The sequence below is a fragment of the Polyodon spathula genome, chromosome 5 (assembly GCF_017654505.1).
Source record: "Polyodon spathula isolate WHYD16114869_AA chromosome 5, ASM1765450v1, whole genome shotgun sequence".
Classification (NCBI taxonomy): Eukaryota; Metazoa; Chordata; class Actinopteri; order Acipenseriformes; family Polyodontidae; genus Polyodon; species Polyodon spathula.
Window position 1 is genome coordinate 56,288,022 of NC_054538.1, and position 16,330 is coordinate 56,304,351.

At 37.9% G+C, this 16,330-nt stretch overlaps 1 protein-coding gene across 2 annotated transcripts in view; it reads left to right on the top strand.

The window, feature by feature from the left end:
* The window catches only part of ero1b (endoplasmic reticulum oxidoreductase 1 beta), a 52,351-nt gene that overhangs the window by 21,729 nt on the left and 14,292 nt on the right, over window positions 1-16,330 (top strand). The window contains exons 9-16 of one of the 2 annotated variants that reach the window (XM_041250812.1): window positions 3,323-3,334; window positions 5,442-5,468; window positions 6,521-6,613; window positions 6,717-6,963; window positions 7,702-7,771; window positions 7,906-7,992; window positions 11,092-11,225; window positions 11,768-12,274. In XM_041250812.1, the coding sequence (XP_041106746.1) occupies window positions 3,323-3,334; window positions 5,442-5,468; window positions 6,521-6,613; window positions 6,717-6,963; window positions 7,702-7,771; window positions 7,906-7,992; window positions 11,092-11,225; window positions 11,768-11,828 (731 nt within the window). In that variant the 3' untranslated portion in view covers window positions 11,829-12,274. Of the gene's footprint in view, window positions 1-3,322; window positions 3,335-5,441; window positions 5,469-6,520; window positions 6,614-6,716; window positions 6,964-7,701; window positions 7,772-7,905; window positions 7,993-11,091; window positions 11,226-11,767; window positions 12,275-16,330 lie in introns of those variants that run through there. The other variant, XM_041250813.1, reaches the window with a different exon arrangement.

Consider the following 16,330-nt stretch of genomic DNA (forward strand, 5'->3'; position numbering starts at 1 on the left):
TTAAAACTAATAAACAAACAATTACCATAATGAGCATTATCGTAGTACGTTGCTTAAAACATAATAACACAGTATATTCATAATAAAGTTGAGTTCTTATCTATAAACAATAACATGTTTAAAGCTTGGGACTCGCTGTCTGTAGCTTAGTGTTTAGCTAAAATTTATTTTTTAAAACACACTTTTCTTATACCAGTACAGTACTGGTGAGCGGTACTCACCAGGCTTTAGTCACTGATAATAGGTGAACAGGCGGTGATTCTGTAAGCACTCTGGGGCTAAAGCACCAACGGGGGAAAATAAGGTCCCGCATAGTGCAAATAAATCACCTGTTCTGTCAGTATATAGTGTGGTGCTTAACAAGCAGAACTGTTATTGCAGTGATTAAAAATATACAATCCATTTATACAAAGTCTCCCAGCTTTCTTGTAAAATCTGCATTTCCCTCGTTTTTCTTTGGTATTTGTTATCCTCTCATTAGTATCTATACGTCCGTCAGTTCTGGCAGATTCCGCTGTACTTGCTGAAGCAGTTTTCTCCCACTGATGATTAAAAAAAAAAAAAAAAAAAAAAAAAAGCCACCTAACAATTTCATCACGAGGGCCACAGTGAAACTTTTAATTGGGAGTTTAGTGAAGACCACTTGTGTACAGGAGTACATTAATTATTGTAGATAGTGATTCATAGCCAGCCTTATTGTAAATAGCAACACATGTAATGAATAATAAAATAAACATTTTACTTGTGTCATTGGTGTCAATTTCAGACGGAGCTTCATGGTCGGCAAGGTGACATAGCTGAAAGAATTTTTTCCTCTGTCATCCCGTCCGGTGCTGTCAGTGTCATTTTCTCAGCACACAGTACAGTTAGTCGTTCAGTAACGAGGTGCAAACAGGTTATTGATCGATCTGTACGAGCATTTTCGAAGGTGCTTTGTTTAAAAAAATAATAATCTAAATTTATAACAGTGTTTGTTTATTAACTAAATAAAATCTAAGGCTATTTTTAGGGACCCCATCTGTTGTTGATTCCAACTTTGGTACTTCACGTAAGTACTAGTAAGTTTACATCAGGACCAGCAAGTTTCAGAGGTACTAGTCCTTTGGACTAGTAGCACAAATATTGTTAGTTTCTAACTTTACTTAATCAGTGTATTCACTTTTAGTCTTTTTAGGGTTGATGGTACGTTCACAAATCATTATAAAATGTTTTACTTTTCCTTGTGTGCTTTGGGCCCAACAAGATACTGTAACTCAAATAAAATATTTATGGGCGGTAGAATGTTGATGATAGATTGTTCTATATAGTCTGAAGACAGTTATAAAACCCACTGTCCTAGTTAAACTGCATTGAACAGATGGCATTCAATATTTAATTTCACAAAGTAGAAAGTAAATATTGTAGTCCTTGTTTGTTGTGCTTTTTCTGTTACTTTTTTTTATTTGATGGAGGGGGGGGGGGGGGGGGGGGGTTGGGGGGGGGGGGGGTTGGGGGGGGTTCTTTTTGCATTTCCAATTATTTCCCTGGTTGCTGTTTTGCAAACAGACTAGCTAATAAAATGAGTCCTAAAGTGAAATGTGTTTCAGTTATAAGGTCAATCTCATTATGTTTATACATACAGTCAATTCTTGTTAATATGAATTTCAAGGGATTAGCCTTTTTTTTTTTTTTTATCAGTAATTCATATTATCAGGAGTCTAAGCAAAATGCACCCTGTCCATTATTAAACTTACAGTAACACTGAAGTCATATTTCAATTACAGAACAATTAAAAATTTTAAAGTAATGTGCATTTTGTTGAAAATACAGTTGTAAGTGAACTTTTAAAAATGTATACATTGTAAATGAACTGCACTTGAAACCTGCATGTCCCATTCTGATCACGGGCATTTTCAATCCACAAAAGCAGGGCATGCTCAGCATCAGCCTGTATTATTGTAGCATTTTTTTCCAGAATGGTTGAGAAAGTAGTGTTGAACTCTGCAGTAACATCTTTCCTTTTTTGTATGGTGGTGCATTATCTGCTGTTTTCAACCCCTCCACTGCTTTGTCTGCAGGCACATTATGCATGAGCATTATTGTAACTCAAAGTGCATTAGAGGATCTGTAGTCCCAAAACAGCACTAAAATACACTACAGGGGCACTAATCTGGATTCAAGTTAATACATTTCCCAATATCTTTTACATTCAGCTGTTCAAACTACAGCTATGGCAAAAGGTTTTGCACCACCCTGTAGAATTTTACTTCCTAAAGTGGAATGAATCCTGCTGAATAATGATGCGTTAATGTATTGAATTGCATACAGCTTTGTAGTTTTCCATGTACTTAATAAAAAAATGTGACATTTTGAAATCTAAAGTACTGTACTATTATTATGTCTTCCAGTAGACTGTTTAAAATCTAAAATTCTAGGTGATGCAAAACTTTTGGCCATAGATGCAGACCGATTAGTTTTATTTACAGGTGTCTTCCCTGGGAGGGATCCAACATAATTTGCACTAATAGGAAATTGGTGTCAATTGAATATCATTATCATTTTTAAATATCCAGCCATGATCTCCACAATTACAGTTTTTGCTCAGCCTTAGATAATTGTGGAATAAGGTTAACTTTGTAAATAAAGTCTATACAAACTTTGAAAATGTATGGTTTTAACTTGTATTTGTATTTTTAGTTATAGCGTTAGGGATTCATTGTTTAATTGAGGTAGTGATTCGGTTAAAAACTGGTGGTAGATAAGTGTGACAGGGTGGCTTGTGTGGATACGTCAGGCCAGGAAGAGAAACACACAGTGGTGAATGAATTACGCTGTTGCACCTGTTTATTGAAAATAAACGGTTTAAACAGAAAACAGAAAACAGAACCCTGAACAAACAAAACAAACTGTGGACGAACACTAAGCAAACAAGTATCGTGCAAGGCAATGTCAGCACAAGTAGCAATTGTTATTTGAGTTTACAGATTTTACTTTGCTCTCTCTTCCATTCTTCCTGAACACCCAACCCAGAGTGAGTGATTTTTGCCTCTAAATATACAGCTGTGCTGGGATTCAGTTACTAATTAATCATTCACTTGAATCCCAGCACGTGAACTAATTTGTGCAATCCCCGTGCACACATACTAATACACACTTTATCTGCATGTAAAGTGATTGTGCAATCCCTGTGCCTAAATACAACTGTTTATTTTAAATCACCCGTGATAACCCATAGAATACAAACATATGCTCGGGGTGGGGCATCCTGCCACAATAAGTCATAAGTTAATTTATGTTTTGTTATATTTTATTGTAATTCTTTTTTTTTTTTAAATTCCTTTAGGAGACGATGATGGTAAGTAAATCACTTTTTTTCACATTCTAAGAACATTTAAAGAAAAGCCTCAGTACAGTAGAACCCTCTTTATTTAACTGTCCCCCAAAATGTAAAGTACAGTACCATTTGGATAAGCAACTATCCAAATGTGTGTGTGTGTGTGTGTGTGTGTGTGTGTGTGTGTAGTCTAACTTAAAATTAACCATTGGTTCCAACACAGGAAACGTAAACTTGTGTTAGCAATACAGAGAATTTCTGACCCTCCATGGTAGCTTGAGTAGAGCTATTTTGTTGGTGAGTGAGTAAGAGTGATTTCCCCTGAAGGTACAGTACTGTGAAAAAGTTTGCCCCGTCTGATTTTCTGCATTTTTGCATATTTTTGACACTGAATGTGATCAGATCTTCAACCAAAATCTAATGTTAGATAAGAGAGACCCTGAGTGAACAAATAACACACAATTTTGATACTTATTTCATTTGTTTATTAAAGAAAGTTATACAACACCCAATGCCCCCGTGTGAAAAAGTAATTGCCCCTTAGACTCAATAACTCGTTACGCCACCTTTAGCAGCGATAACTGTAACCAAACGCTTCCTGTTGATTTTGATCCTCTCACAGCGCTGTGGAGGAATTTTGGCCCACTCCTTCATGCAGAACTGCTTCAACTCACTGACATTTGTGGGTTTTTGAGAATAAACTGCTCGTTTCAGGTCCTGCCACAACATCTCAATGGGGTTTAGGTCAGGACTTTGACTAGGCCATTCCAAAACTTTAAATTTCTTGTTCTTCAACCATTCTGATGTAGACTTGCTTGTGTGTTTTGGATCACTGTCTTGCTGCATGACCCAGCTATGCTTTAGCTTCAGCTTACGGACGGATGGCCTGACATTCTCCTGTAGAATTTTCTGATACAGAGCAGAATTCATGGTTCCTTCAATGATGGCAGGTCGTCCAGATCCTGATGCAGCAAAGCATCCCCAAATCATGACTCTACCACCACCATGCTTGACCGTTGGTATGAGGTTCTTACTGTGGACTGCAGTGTTTGGTTTTTGCCAGACGTAACGGGGCCCATGTTGGCCAAAAAGTTCCACTTTTGACTCATCTGTCCATAGAACATTGTTCCAGAACTCTTGAGGATCATTCAGGTGCTTTTTGGTAAACTTGAGACTAGCATTCATGTTCTTCTTAGTGAGCAGTGGTTTCCGTCTTGCTACTCTGCCATGAATCCCATTTTTGCCCAGTGTCTTTCTGATGGTGGAGTCATGAACACTGACCTTAGCCACAGCGAGAGAGGCCTGCAGATCCCTGGATGTTGTTCTAGGGTTCTTTGTGACTTCCTGGACAATTTTACGCCTTGCTCTTGGAGAGATTTTGACAGGATGACCACTCCTGGCCTCAAACTTTCTCCATTTGGACAATATGGCTCTGACTGTGGTTTGGTGGACTTCCAGAGCCTTAGAAATGGCTTTGTAATCCTTTCCAGACTGATAGACGTCAACAACTTTATTTTTTTTTTTTCAACTTCACTCTGATGGAAGGGCTAAAGTTAGTCAAATTTTTATTGGGCAGGACTGGCCCAAATCAGGCCTGATTGTTAACCAAAGTATTCAAACAGCTGACCCTAATTATCCCTTTAATTGGGTTGAGTTAACTAGGGGGGGGGCAATAACTTTTTCACACCTGAAGATTGCATGTTTGATTACCTTGCACACCAAACAAATGAAAGAAGCACCAAACTCTGGTGTCATTTCTTCTCTCAGACTCCTTCTATATACTACTACAGCCCACAAAAGAATCTGACCAAATTCAATGTGAAAAATGTGCAGAAATGCAGAAAATCAGACAGGGGGCAAATACCTTGTCACGGTACTGTACATTGTAACACAAGTTGCAGGAGATGAAGATCCTCGGTTCATCAACCCATTATTCAGCAAAGCCTGCACCTTTCACTACCCCACTCCCACTGCATCACACCTCCCATTGTGTAGCCTGCTACACACTGGCTAATAAATAAACGCTTTAAACACCAACTTATTAACCTGTTATTTATTTCCATTGTATAGGAATTGTCATTCAAACGAGAAGTGAAATACTATTGCTAATATATTTTTATTTACACAGGGGAGGGCTTCTACAACTGGCTAGAAGGTAATTTAATTCTGTAGACACCTAGTTGGCTAGAGTTTAACTCTAAGCATGTGTCATGATTTTGACTAACATGTGCTTTTTGTAAAGATGTATGTATTTTTCTTTTTAATTGATTCTTTTATCTGAACTGTATTAAATAGAAGAAACATTGAAATAAAAACTCCATATTATTAACTGCTGAACTAATTTTGCAAAATGTTACAATGTTTGGAATTCATTACAACATCTAAAAGCCCAACTGGAGCAGGCAAAATTAATATTTCAAAAGAGTCTCACTTTTACTGAGACACTTAACACACTGCTAGCCTTGCCCTGTGGTTCTATTACACTTGCATTTAGGAAACATATTTCAATCAACACATATAAAGTGTGGAGGCATTCAATAATTAGGAAGAGTTGAAGACTTGTTCATTTGCTTTTATAGTGTATTAGGCAATATTTAAAATGCCATTGACATCAAATAATAATTTTAGTTTGACAATAATGATGTAAACTGTTATTTAAAAAATAATTACTCTGTCCATATTTTGGGATACACAGAAATTATTTTTATAAAATCTAGAATGATAAGGTTGCTTTTAAGTGGCAGAAAATTGCAAAATAGGGTCATTAGTGCTGAAGAATGTAGTAATATAATATTTTAAACCTACAGTAGGCCTATACTTCCACTCCATAGTGAACGTATTATGTGGCCACATTGGTAAATTAAGATTTTTACTTCCAAAGATTTTTTTAACTTTATATGCTTTAGAACTACTATCTGTCAAAGATGTAACCCTGATACTAGCTTCAGGCAGAACATTTACAGTAATAGCTCTGTCCATTGTGTGAAGGATCTAAAGGTTACAGTAACTTCCAATTACTAATGGGTCCATGACATTAAAAATGTAAAGCCTATTAACTTAGTTAGAACCGTTAACTAAATACATATTGTTCTGAAGCAAACTTAAACATTAACTCAAACGAAACAGTGGTATTGCAGCTTTTTAAAACGGCAGGTATTTGGATAAGTAGCTGACTTCACAAGTTTTTAATTTTATTTTTGTACACAGGTCTGTGTCTTGAGAAAAGAGTGTTTTACAGACTGATTTCTGGGCTCCACACAAGTATCAACATACATCTCTGTGCCAAATATCTGATACAAGGTAAGTAAAGAATAACCTTTGTCTTATCTTTTTTTATTCTCATGATTTTCATAGACATGTATACTCAACATTACATAATTTTGTCTTTCTTTTTTAAATGCAGAGAGCTGGGGAAAAACTACATGGGGAACAAATATGAAGGAGTTCAGACATCGTTTTGATCCTGTTGAAACTAAGGGAGAAGGGACCAGAAGACTTAAAAACCTGTACTTCTTATACTTGATAGAGTTGCGTGCTTTATCCAAAGTAGCACCATACTTTGAACGGACCATTGTGGATTTGTATACCGGCAATGCAGAGGAAGATGCAGCTACAAAGGAATTACTTTTGCAAGTTCTTAATGAGACAAAGTAAGGAGACAAATACTGCTTAATTTATTTATTATTCATGTAAAACAAATACAGATATTCTACAGAAATTCAAGGAAAAAGTAGCAGCTAAGATTCACAACTATTACAGCATCACCTTTTTATGTAGTGCACTAGCATAGATATTAGGGATGAAAATAAGACCCCTATTGCATAGCAGCTTCACCCATATCAGGTTTTAGTATGGGCTTGATTAGCCACAGTGTATAGGTAACAAGCTCAGATGTGTCTTTGTGTCTTAAAACCAGGACTGGATCAAACGTTATGCAATGGAAGTCTAATTTCCATTTCCATGTTCACACGTTACTGTTAAAATTATAAAAATCTAGCTGTCACAACAAACCAGCATTATTTTAGAGGGATCCTAGTTTGTGAACTATAATTACAAAAGATTACAAAACTAACTTGATCGAACTTGTAATAACAATAATTAAAAGCAGAGTCCTTCCTTGTTTGTTTATTTATTCATTTGAATTAATCCCTTTCAAATAAATAAATAAACTAAATCTTATAAGTGACGCAGTGACCAATTTCAAAATACATCTTTACACTATCAGAACAGGTGGTTACATTGGAGGAGACAGAAAAATGAGGAGAACTCTCGTAATGGACACTGAAAAGGTTAAATGTTCTATAAAGGATATTGGGTTCACATAACAAGGAGTATGTTACATTCTATACTGTAGTTCTAATGAAGGTTAAATCTGCTTCTTTCAATAGAGCATTCCCTATGCATTTTGATGAAAAGTCCATGTTTGCTGGAGGCAAAACAGAAGCAAAGATATTAATGGTAAATGCACTCATTTCAATTGGGTATAATTATTTAATTATTGCACTTTGTGTTTGCCTTTTAAAATATAAAAACCTAAAAAACACATAATATTTAAAGAATACTGCAACCGTAATCCACTTTTGCTTTCTTAGGAAGAGTTCAGGCTCCATTTTAAAAATATATCCCGTATAATGGACTGTGTTGGCTGTAGTAAGTGTCGGTTATGGGGTAAGCTTCAGGTATGTTATCTCTCTTACACCTTTTTATTTATATATATTTATAATCTATGATAAGTGCATGCAGCTTCACTAAAAATACATGCTTTCATGTGGAATTTTAGGAGAAATGTCTTGTATTCCAAACTGTATTTCATCCTGGTCAAATCCAAATCATGGCAAGACTATTTTAGACAATAAAACAAATTAATGACTATATGGTAATTCGTTAGCTCATTCTAACAAACAGGCTTCCCTCAGTCTTGTGTGAGTGGTTTGCCATTGGCTTGTACAGGTGGACATCCCTGTACATTGCTACCCTTGGTAACGGTGAACCGGTGGACCAGTACCTCATGGTTCAGAGGTCGTCGACCTGGGACAAGGTTACCATACCATACCGACCCGGTGGTAAAGTCACCGAACCAACCTAGGCAAGCTTGGCAGATGTTTTTCCTGCCTGGGGCCAGAGTATGCCACAAAGGAACTGGTGGGGCTACAAGCGCAGATTGGCAACAGGAGGACAAACTGTCCAACCCCACCTCTGATGAGGTGGGTGAAGAGGAGCTGGCAGAGCTTCTACCACTGATCAAGAGGGCCACTACAGTCTTGCAAGTGCCCTGGCATATAAATGTGCACAGGAAGTACCTGCAGTTCGCTTTTCAGGGAACAGCGTATGGGTTCCGTGTCTTGCCAATGGACCTCTCTCTAGCTCCCCGTGCCTCGAAGTGCATGAAACTTATCCTTGCCCTATTGAGACTCATAAAGGCATCAGATTACTCAGCTATCTGGACGACTGGCTCATTTGTGCCCAGTCTTCAGCACAGGCAGAGGCCCGTATGGAACTTTTCACTGGCCACCTTCAACGGTTGGGCCTTACAGTGCATCATGGAAAGAGCCAGCTCACGCGTTCTCAGACAGCCTCCTATCTAGGAGTGTGCTTGGACTCCAGGTCCATGCTGTCCACTCTGTCGGACAGGAGAGTGCAGAGAATAGCCGCATGTTTGGAGCTTTATCAGCTCAACAGTGCTCACAGTAGTGACATTCCATTGACTTCTGGGCCTGATGGCAGCAGCTTCCCAGACCTTTCCTTTGGGTCTCCTGCACATGCGCTCTCTGCAGGCCTGGTTCAACAGCAGGGTTTTTCAGCCCACGTTGAACCGCTACTGTCTATTGACAGTGTCTTGTCACTGTCTTAGGAGAGAGTCCTCAGCGCCTCAGAGTGGAGTCTTCACCCCAAGATGGTGAGCCTCATTTGGGAGAGCAGAGATAGATCACTTTGCCTTCCAGGAATCAACCCACTGTACCCTCTAGTTCTTCATGATAGGAGGCGGAGACCTGCTGGCAGTAGGTGACTTGGCACACCAGTGGCCGAGGCAACTACTATATGCCTTCCCACTGCTTGCCCTTCTCTCACTGTGTCTGGAGAAAATCAGTCAGGACCAGGCCATTGTGCTCTTAGTAGCCCCTCATTGGCCCATTCAACCCTGATGCAGCTCCTGAGCGGCCAGCCATCGAGCGACCTACTCAGTCAGGCACGTAGGCCCTTGTAACATCCCTACCCATCGAGCCTGCAGCTCTGGGTCTGGCCACTGAACGGCTGCATTTGAGCCACCTGGGGCTTTTTAATAGGGTCATTGAAACCCTGCGGAATGCCAGAGCAGCGTCCATGTGGGGTGTTTTTCAGACGTGGTGTCTGCCTTGTTGGTTTGGTGCCACGACCTGCCTCGTGGTAGTTATACTCCAAGTTTTACATGACCTTTTTGATGAGGGAAAATCCCCCTCCTACAGTAAAGGTCTATCTGGCAGCTATTTCAGCTTGCCATGTCAAAATTGTCTCGGTCTCACCAGGAACTCACTTCACCTCCGCAAAGCAGGTGAGTGAGATGCAGACATTCTCCTTTGCAAAAACCTGACTAATTTTTACAGAGGCCAGGACAAAGGTTACGCTCTGTCAATCTTGCTTTTTTTACCAAAGACGATTTCACCACATTTCATGTTAATCAGTCTGTGGAATTGCATGCTTTCCATCCGCCTCCTTTCCAGTCTGACTGGGAGCAACAGCTCCATGTGCTTTGCCCAGTGCCAGCTCTGACATACGACGTTGATGGGACGAAAGGTTGGAGGCAGTCCAAACAGTTTTTTGTCTGCTCTGTGACCAAGTCCCATGGTCAAGCCCTGTCTAAGCAGAGGCTGTCCAAATGGATAGCAGACACAGTCAGGACTGCCTATGAGCTGGCCAACTTGCCCCCTCCAGAAAAGCTCACTGCCCATTCTACCAGGGGCATGGCAACTTTGTGGGCTTTATTCCAGAGTGCATCTGTCAAAGACATTTGCAACACAGCAGTGTGGGCTACTCCCCATACATTTTACTAGGTTTTATAGACTTAATGTCATGGATTCAAAACTGGCTTGTCAGTCAATTTATCCCTCGTTTTTTAGCCCTAGCTACTTGTTACTGGGGTTCTGTATGGTAACACATGAGGCAGCCTCTCTTCTTAACCTTATAGGATTTGGATCGTTCTGCAATGTTGCCCTTGCGACAGCTTTAGTATGCTTACCCATGCAGTAATGGTTACATTTCTTGAAAGGGAACGTTAGGTTATTATCATAACCCTGGTTCACTGAAAGGCTGCTGCGTCCATGATTGCAGCAGGCTTGAAGGAAAAATTACGTTGAGGTCTGTATGTCCTCGGGGGAAGGCCATAACCGCGTCACTGGCTCGTTGCACAGCTTTGATAAATCTTATTCAGGTTTCAGGTCTTTAAGAAGTAAATACCCAAATGGTAATGGTTACATTTCTATTTCGTGGAACCAGGTTTATGATAATAACCTAACGTTTCCCAGCTTTCAACAACTTTTGTCACTCTTCAGACTGGTTTAATGTTTAGCTTGCAAGATTAGCTTATTTTTTTTATTTTTCGAGGGTGATGTAAAATTAATAAAATCCACCAGATTTATATATAGTAGAATGTAATGCTAATTTTAATGAAAGTAACTTTTATTATGTGAGCTGTTCCATTTATAACTGGAAACCATTATTACGTAAGATGAGAGTAGAAAGAGTCATTGTACTTATCCAGAACTGAAATCCTGTTGCAATGCATGAATTTGTTTTCCTCCCAGACCCAGGGGTTAGGGACAGCACTGAAGATTTTGTTTTCGGAAAAACAAATTAAGAATCTTTCAGAGAACAGCCCTTCTAAAGGTTTTCAGCTCACGCGTCAGGAAATTGTTGCTCTTCTGAATGCTTTTGGAAGGTATGAATAATTTACAATACTATTTTAAAAGCGTGTTGTACAGTTTACTGTAACATTTCCTTTATATTAGATTTTGTATCGTAATAGATGTCTTATGAGACATAAACTCTACATAGCCACTTTTTGTTCCTTAGTTATTTTTAAATTTGTATGTTTAGTATAAATACATACTACCTGTGTCTTATTAACATTTTTCCTCTATTGTTGGATGCAGTGTTCAATATTGTATAGTCCACTACCTTTGCACAAAACATTATAATTTCTCCTATGAAGGTTTTGTTGTAAAATGGAACACTGTAACATCTGCTCAGCAAAAGCATAACATGAGCTACCACAGAAACAGACGTTTGCTATTATCACAAAACCTCATCGATGAAAACTGATATTAATCCTATTAAGTCACCCACATTAAACATTTAACACACCATGTTTGCTCCAGCACACATCTTGAAATGTAGGCCCAGATTTGCAGTATGTTGTGCACTGCTCCAGTAAATTTACTTTTTAATAACCTAATCCACATACTATGCCTTTTTTTATAGGCTTTCTACAAGTATAATGGAGCTTCAGAATTTCAGAACTCTTCTGCAGGACAACAGGTAACAAGCATTACCAGCCACAGAGTGGTGACAGCCCCTGGGCACTGCAATAATCGCTTGATTCTGGCATTTCCTCCAGAATGAGACCACTTCTTCAGGAAACATTTCATCTACCGTACTTTACATCTGGAAATTCTGTGAATCCTAACAACGGGTTACACACAAATAGAAACAGTGCATTTTGTAGCATCTTTGTAGTATCTAGGTATACTTGAAGTACTATGTTTTACCATGTACCACGCAGCTAGTTATATAAATTTTACTTTTGCTTCTGTTTATGACCCCCTTCTTTTATCACGAGATGCTCTTTAAGTTTACAAAGATGTTTATTTTAAGGAATTTGTTACAGAAATTGTGGTGTATCGACTTCAGAGAGACTACAGCTGTGGCCAAAAGATTTGCATCACCTAGAATTTTAGGATTGAGGCAAAAATATAAACTATTTGAACATAATTTAGATATTTTATTTAACATCATGTAATTAAAGAAACTACAAAATGATATCACAAAAGTCTACCAGAAACCATAATAGTAGTATAGTATTTCATGTTAGATTTTGAAAGGTTAAATTATTCCTTTTCTTTCAGTTTTTCATTGTCTAGGGAATACTACAAATCGGTATGTAATTCAATATGTTAACATAGCATTGTTCAGAAAGTTTCATTTGACTTTGACTCAAAATTAGTTAATTCTATAGGGTGATGCAAAACTTTTGACCTTAGCTGTTCAGTGAAAACTCAAGATTAGAACTGTATAACACCACAATGTTGTTGACCTGATGCAACTGATACAAGCATAAGATTCACCATAAATATTAGATTTCTTTTGTATGTGTTTTTGGTGCATTGTTAGTTGTTTCAAATTTTAGTTCTGCTCCCCACCCTTTATTGTCTACTGCTAAAAGACTGGAAATGTACATTTCAGTTCCTGTGCATAATGGAAGGTTCTAAAATACTTAAACATTGACCATTCAAGCTTGCTTCATGTAGCATACACTATACAGCTACTGGTTCTGATGGTGAATTCAGTCCCCATTTGAGTTTGTTAGCTAAATCCCATTTTGAAAGTTAGCAGCCATTCAGGCTTTTGGTGTATTTATTTTGATGAGTAACCCAGACCCACGATTCACTTTTAATTGGCACTTGCATGCTTTTCCAGTTAATGTGTAATTGAGAACCATACAGAAAACCAAAGGGACAGTGTATTCTTTTTAAACCATCTGCTGTTATCTACAGAATGATTGCAAAGACTGTCAAACAAATATGAACATAGAATTGTAAGAAGCCACTGCAAACTCTTTTCAACTATATTAATGTTTGTAGGACCATAAAAGCCACTTTATTTAACCTTTAAAAGACATTTATGAATCATGTTATAGCTAATATTGTTTGAACAGTTTCTTGAATGGGGGGGGGGTGGCTCCTTCAACAATATTCCTGCTTTGTGTTAAGAAACCACAGGCACCAAAGAAGGATTCATGACAGCAGCTTGACATTTAAAAAAGTCTCCACGAGGAAGGAAAGTCTGACAAAACCTACCTTATGAGGACACAGGCCAAGTCGATGTAGTGTTTAAACAGATATTAAACAGTCGTTATTGTTTTTTAAAACAAACTAAAAGTGCCCAAATATTATTATTGTTGTTGTTGTTGTTGTTGTTGTTGTTGACTTTCACCCTTTGTGGAGTTTTGTTTGACTGGAGTTATGAATAGTAAATAAAAATGTAGTGAGAGTCAATGCAGAGCCCTCATAAACATTATAAAAAGTGTGTGTGTGTATGTATGTATGTATATATGTGTATGTATATATATATATATATATATATAATACATAATATATATATATATATAGATATATATATATATATGTATGTTAGAGAGAGAGAGAGAAAGAGAAGCAGCACGGCTGGTAGGTGATGTAATCACATACAAAGACATAAGCCTGATATATGCTCCTTGCAAAGGAGCCGGCTCTTTTCTACAGCGCGTAACGTGCCCGCCACATCCGCTTGAATACGATTGCCTCACGTTCTCCTGTGTGTGCCCAAGCACTGCGGGAGGCCGACACATGTCTAAACGGAAGTTTCCAAAGTTGACGCGGACCTGACCCCCTTGTCAGAAGTTGACAGAAGTCACAGTCTTCAACTGTCTTTCATGGGGCCGTGCGTGAGTAGTGAGGCAAGTCCGGGGACACTCGGGCAGGGGAGAGCCTAACTCCTACCGGGGCCCCTCTCACATCGAACCCCCTCTCTTTTGTCCGTCGTCCCTTGGTTCAAACGATTATATATATATATATATATATATAAACTTCATATAACATAGACACACATATACATATACAGGCAAACTTCACTATAACAAACTCCCCCCCCAGGACATGGAGAAATTTTAGTTATAGCAGGATGTTCCCTAGGGTTTGGCGTTTTTCTGTATCAGAATAATGACGAAACGGCAAATTTGAATTGAATGTCAATATATAGTAGTTTTATGAAGAGTCCTTCGCGTTGATCAACATTTAAACGGTATTGTGACAAGGTACTCATGTCACATGTCTGGGTAACCACATTGCAAAACAGAGGAGTTGGAGTTGAAACGCTGGCACAGGATTTATTAAAGACAAAACAGAAGTAAATAAACGAGCATGACTACAGTGTTTCAAATGGCTTTGTATATTTGGCATTTCTGTGTTTTTGTTTTGTGTTTTTTTTTAATTCTGTACATTCCATGTTATTTACACTAGAGCATCAAAGTGCATAGCTATTTGTTTTACGTTAGAAATAAACAAAAAATATTTTGGAATTTATTCTGGCTTTTATGGTTACATGGGTGAGTGTTTTCAGTTTTTGCAATACTAATTTAGTGTAAATAATCGTTTTAGGTCTGTTTGAAATGTTTCACCACTGTAGCTGCTCTGGCACACAGTCTCTCAGCTTAAGTGTACACATAGGTTTTAAATTTTATTACGCTTGTGAGAAGCTTGAAATGTTAGCTACAAACAGCCGTTCGGTGTGCATTCTGGGAGCTGTAGTTCAAACTGGTGAGTGTTCCTAATTGATATTGATACAATTGGTATTGTTACAGGTCCACTCAGAACTACACAAAAGCATTCATCAAGTACTTTTTTATATTGAAATACACGTTTTTAAACCTCCCCACCCACAAAAGGCACTAAAGACTTAGATGCAGTAGCTTGCCAAATGGGAGTATTAGCTGTTCAGCAATGTTTTACCTACAGGTGAATAATAAAAAACGTTCTCCCTACACCAAACTTAAACGAAAAACTTTTTAAAAAGTGCTGTAGTTCAAAAATTACCGGACAGAATAATACAGAACTTGTGGAAAAAATTCAGCCTGCCAGTCAGACCTGAAATAAATACAGAACACTGCAACCTTTGCTATAATATATATATATATATATATATATATATATATATACACTATATATACACACACATCCCTTCCCTTTTGAAGATAATTTTAAACCACATTTTTTTCTTTTGTGAGTTACCCTTTTTTTTGCCGACCACTCAACATGAAGCTGGCAAATGTTGCCTAAGTAACTTTGGATGCTTTACATAAGGTGGTGATTGGAACCAAATTTGTCTGTGGCAACAAAAAATGCATTTTGTCCCTGGATCAGATGTTTCACATGTTTACCAAGGTTTATTTTTTGTATGATATTGACTTTATTTGTTTTATTTGGTAAGTAATTGTCAGATTGGGTGTACATTTTAATTATGACATTGCTGTCCTTGTACCAAATTAAGAAAAGGAAAAGGATAGCTTGTTGTGTGATGCAATATTTTGCTCATGGTCATGCCCTTCTAAAATCTGATTGAGAAGGAGCTGTCTGTGGAATAATGAGCCTCACCAACACTGGATCTTCTTAAATGTATTTTATCAAGTGAGTAGAATCACCAGTAAACCTAAATATCTGGGTTGGTAAGATTTAAAGGAGTATGTGTTAGAATTACTATAGAAATAATTCTGGACAGCTGTACTTTCAGATCAAAGTCGTGGTTGGGAGTGAATTTAGAAAGTGGAATGAAATTAAATAGATTTGCATTTGGTGGCTATTGCAGCAAGGATTGCACCTTTTAAAAAATAATAAGAAACTCACCATGTACACCTGAGTCCATACACAATTTATTGTTTATGTTGTAGGCTTAAAATATGCATATACAGAGACGTGTTTGAAGTATATTGGCAATATACTGAGCCTTTCCAGTTTGTCACATTTCCATTCCCTAAAATAACATGCTGCCTATGAAATTGTTGTGCCACGTCTGTTGCACAATAGTTTTTTGTTGTTGTTGTTGTGTTTTTTTTTTTTTCTGTTTAAACTTTTGATGCTTTCCTTTTGCTAAGCAAAGGTGAAGGAAATTGTGGGTTGCTCAGAACGGAAAAGCCTGCAAGTTGTGGTACTGTACTGTGTTCTCTTCTCATGTGTGAAATGCATGATATTTAGCACAAGATTATCTGTGCAATCCACTGTCTGCCTTAAGATA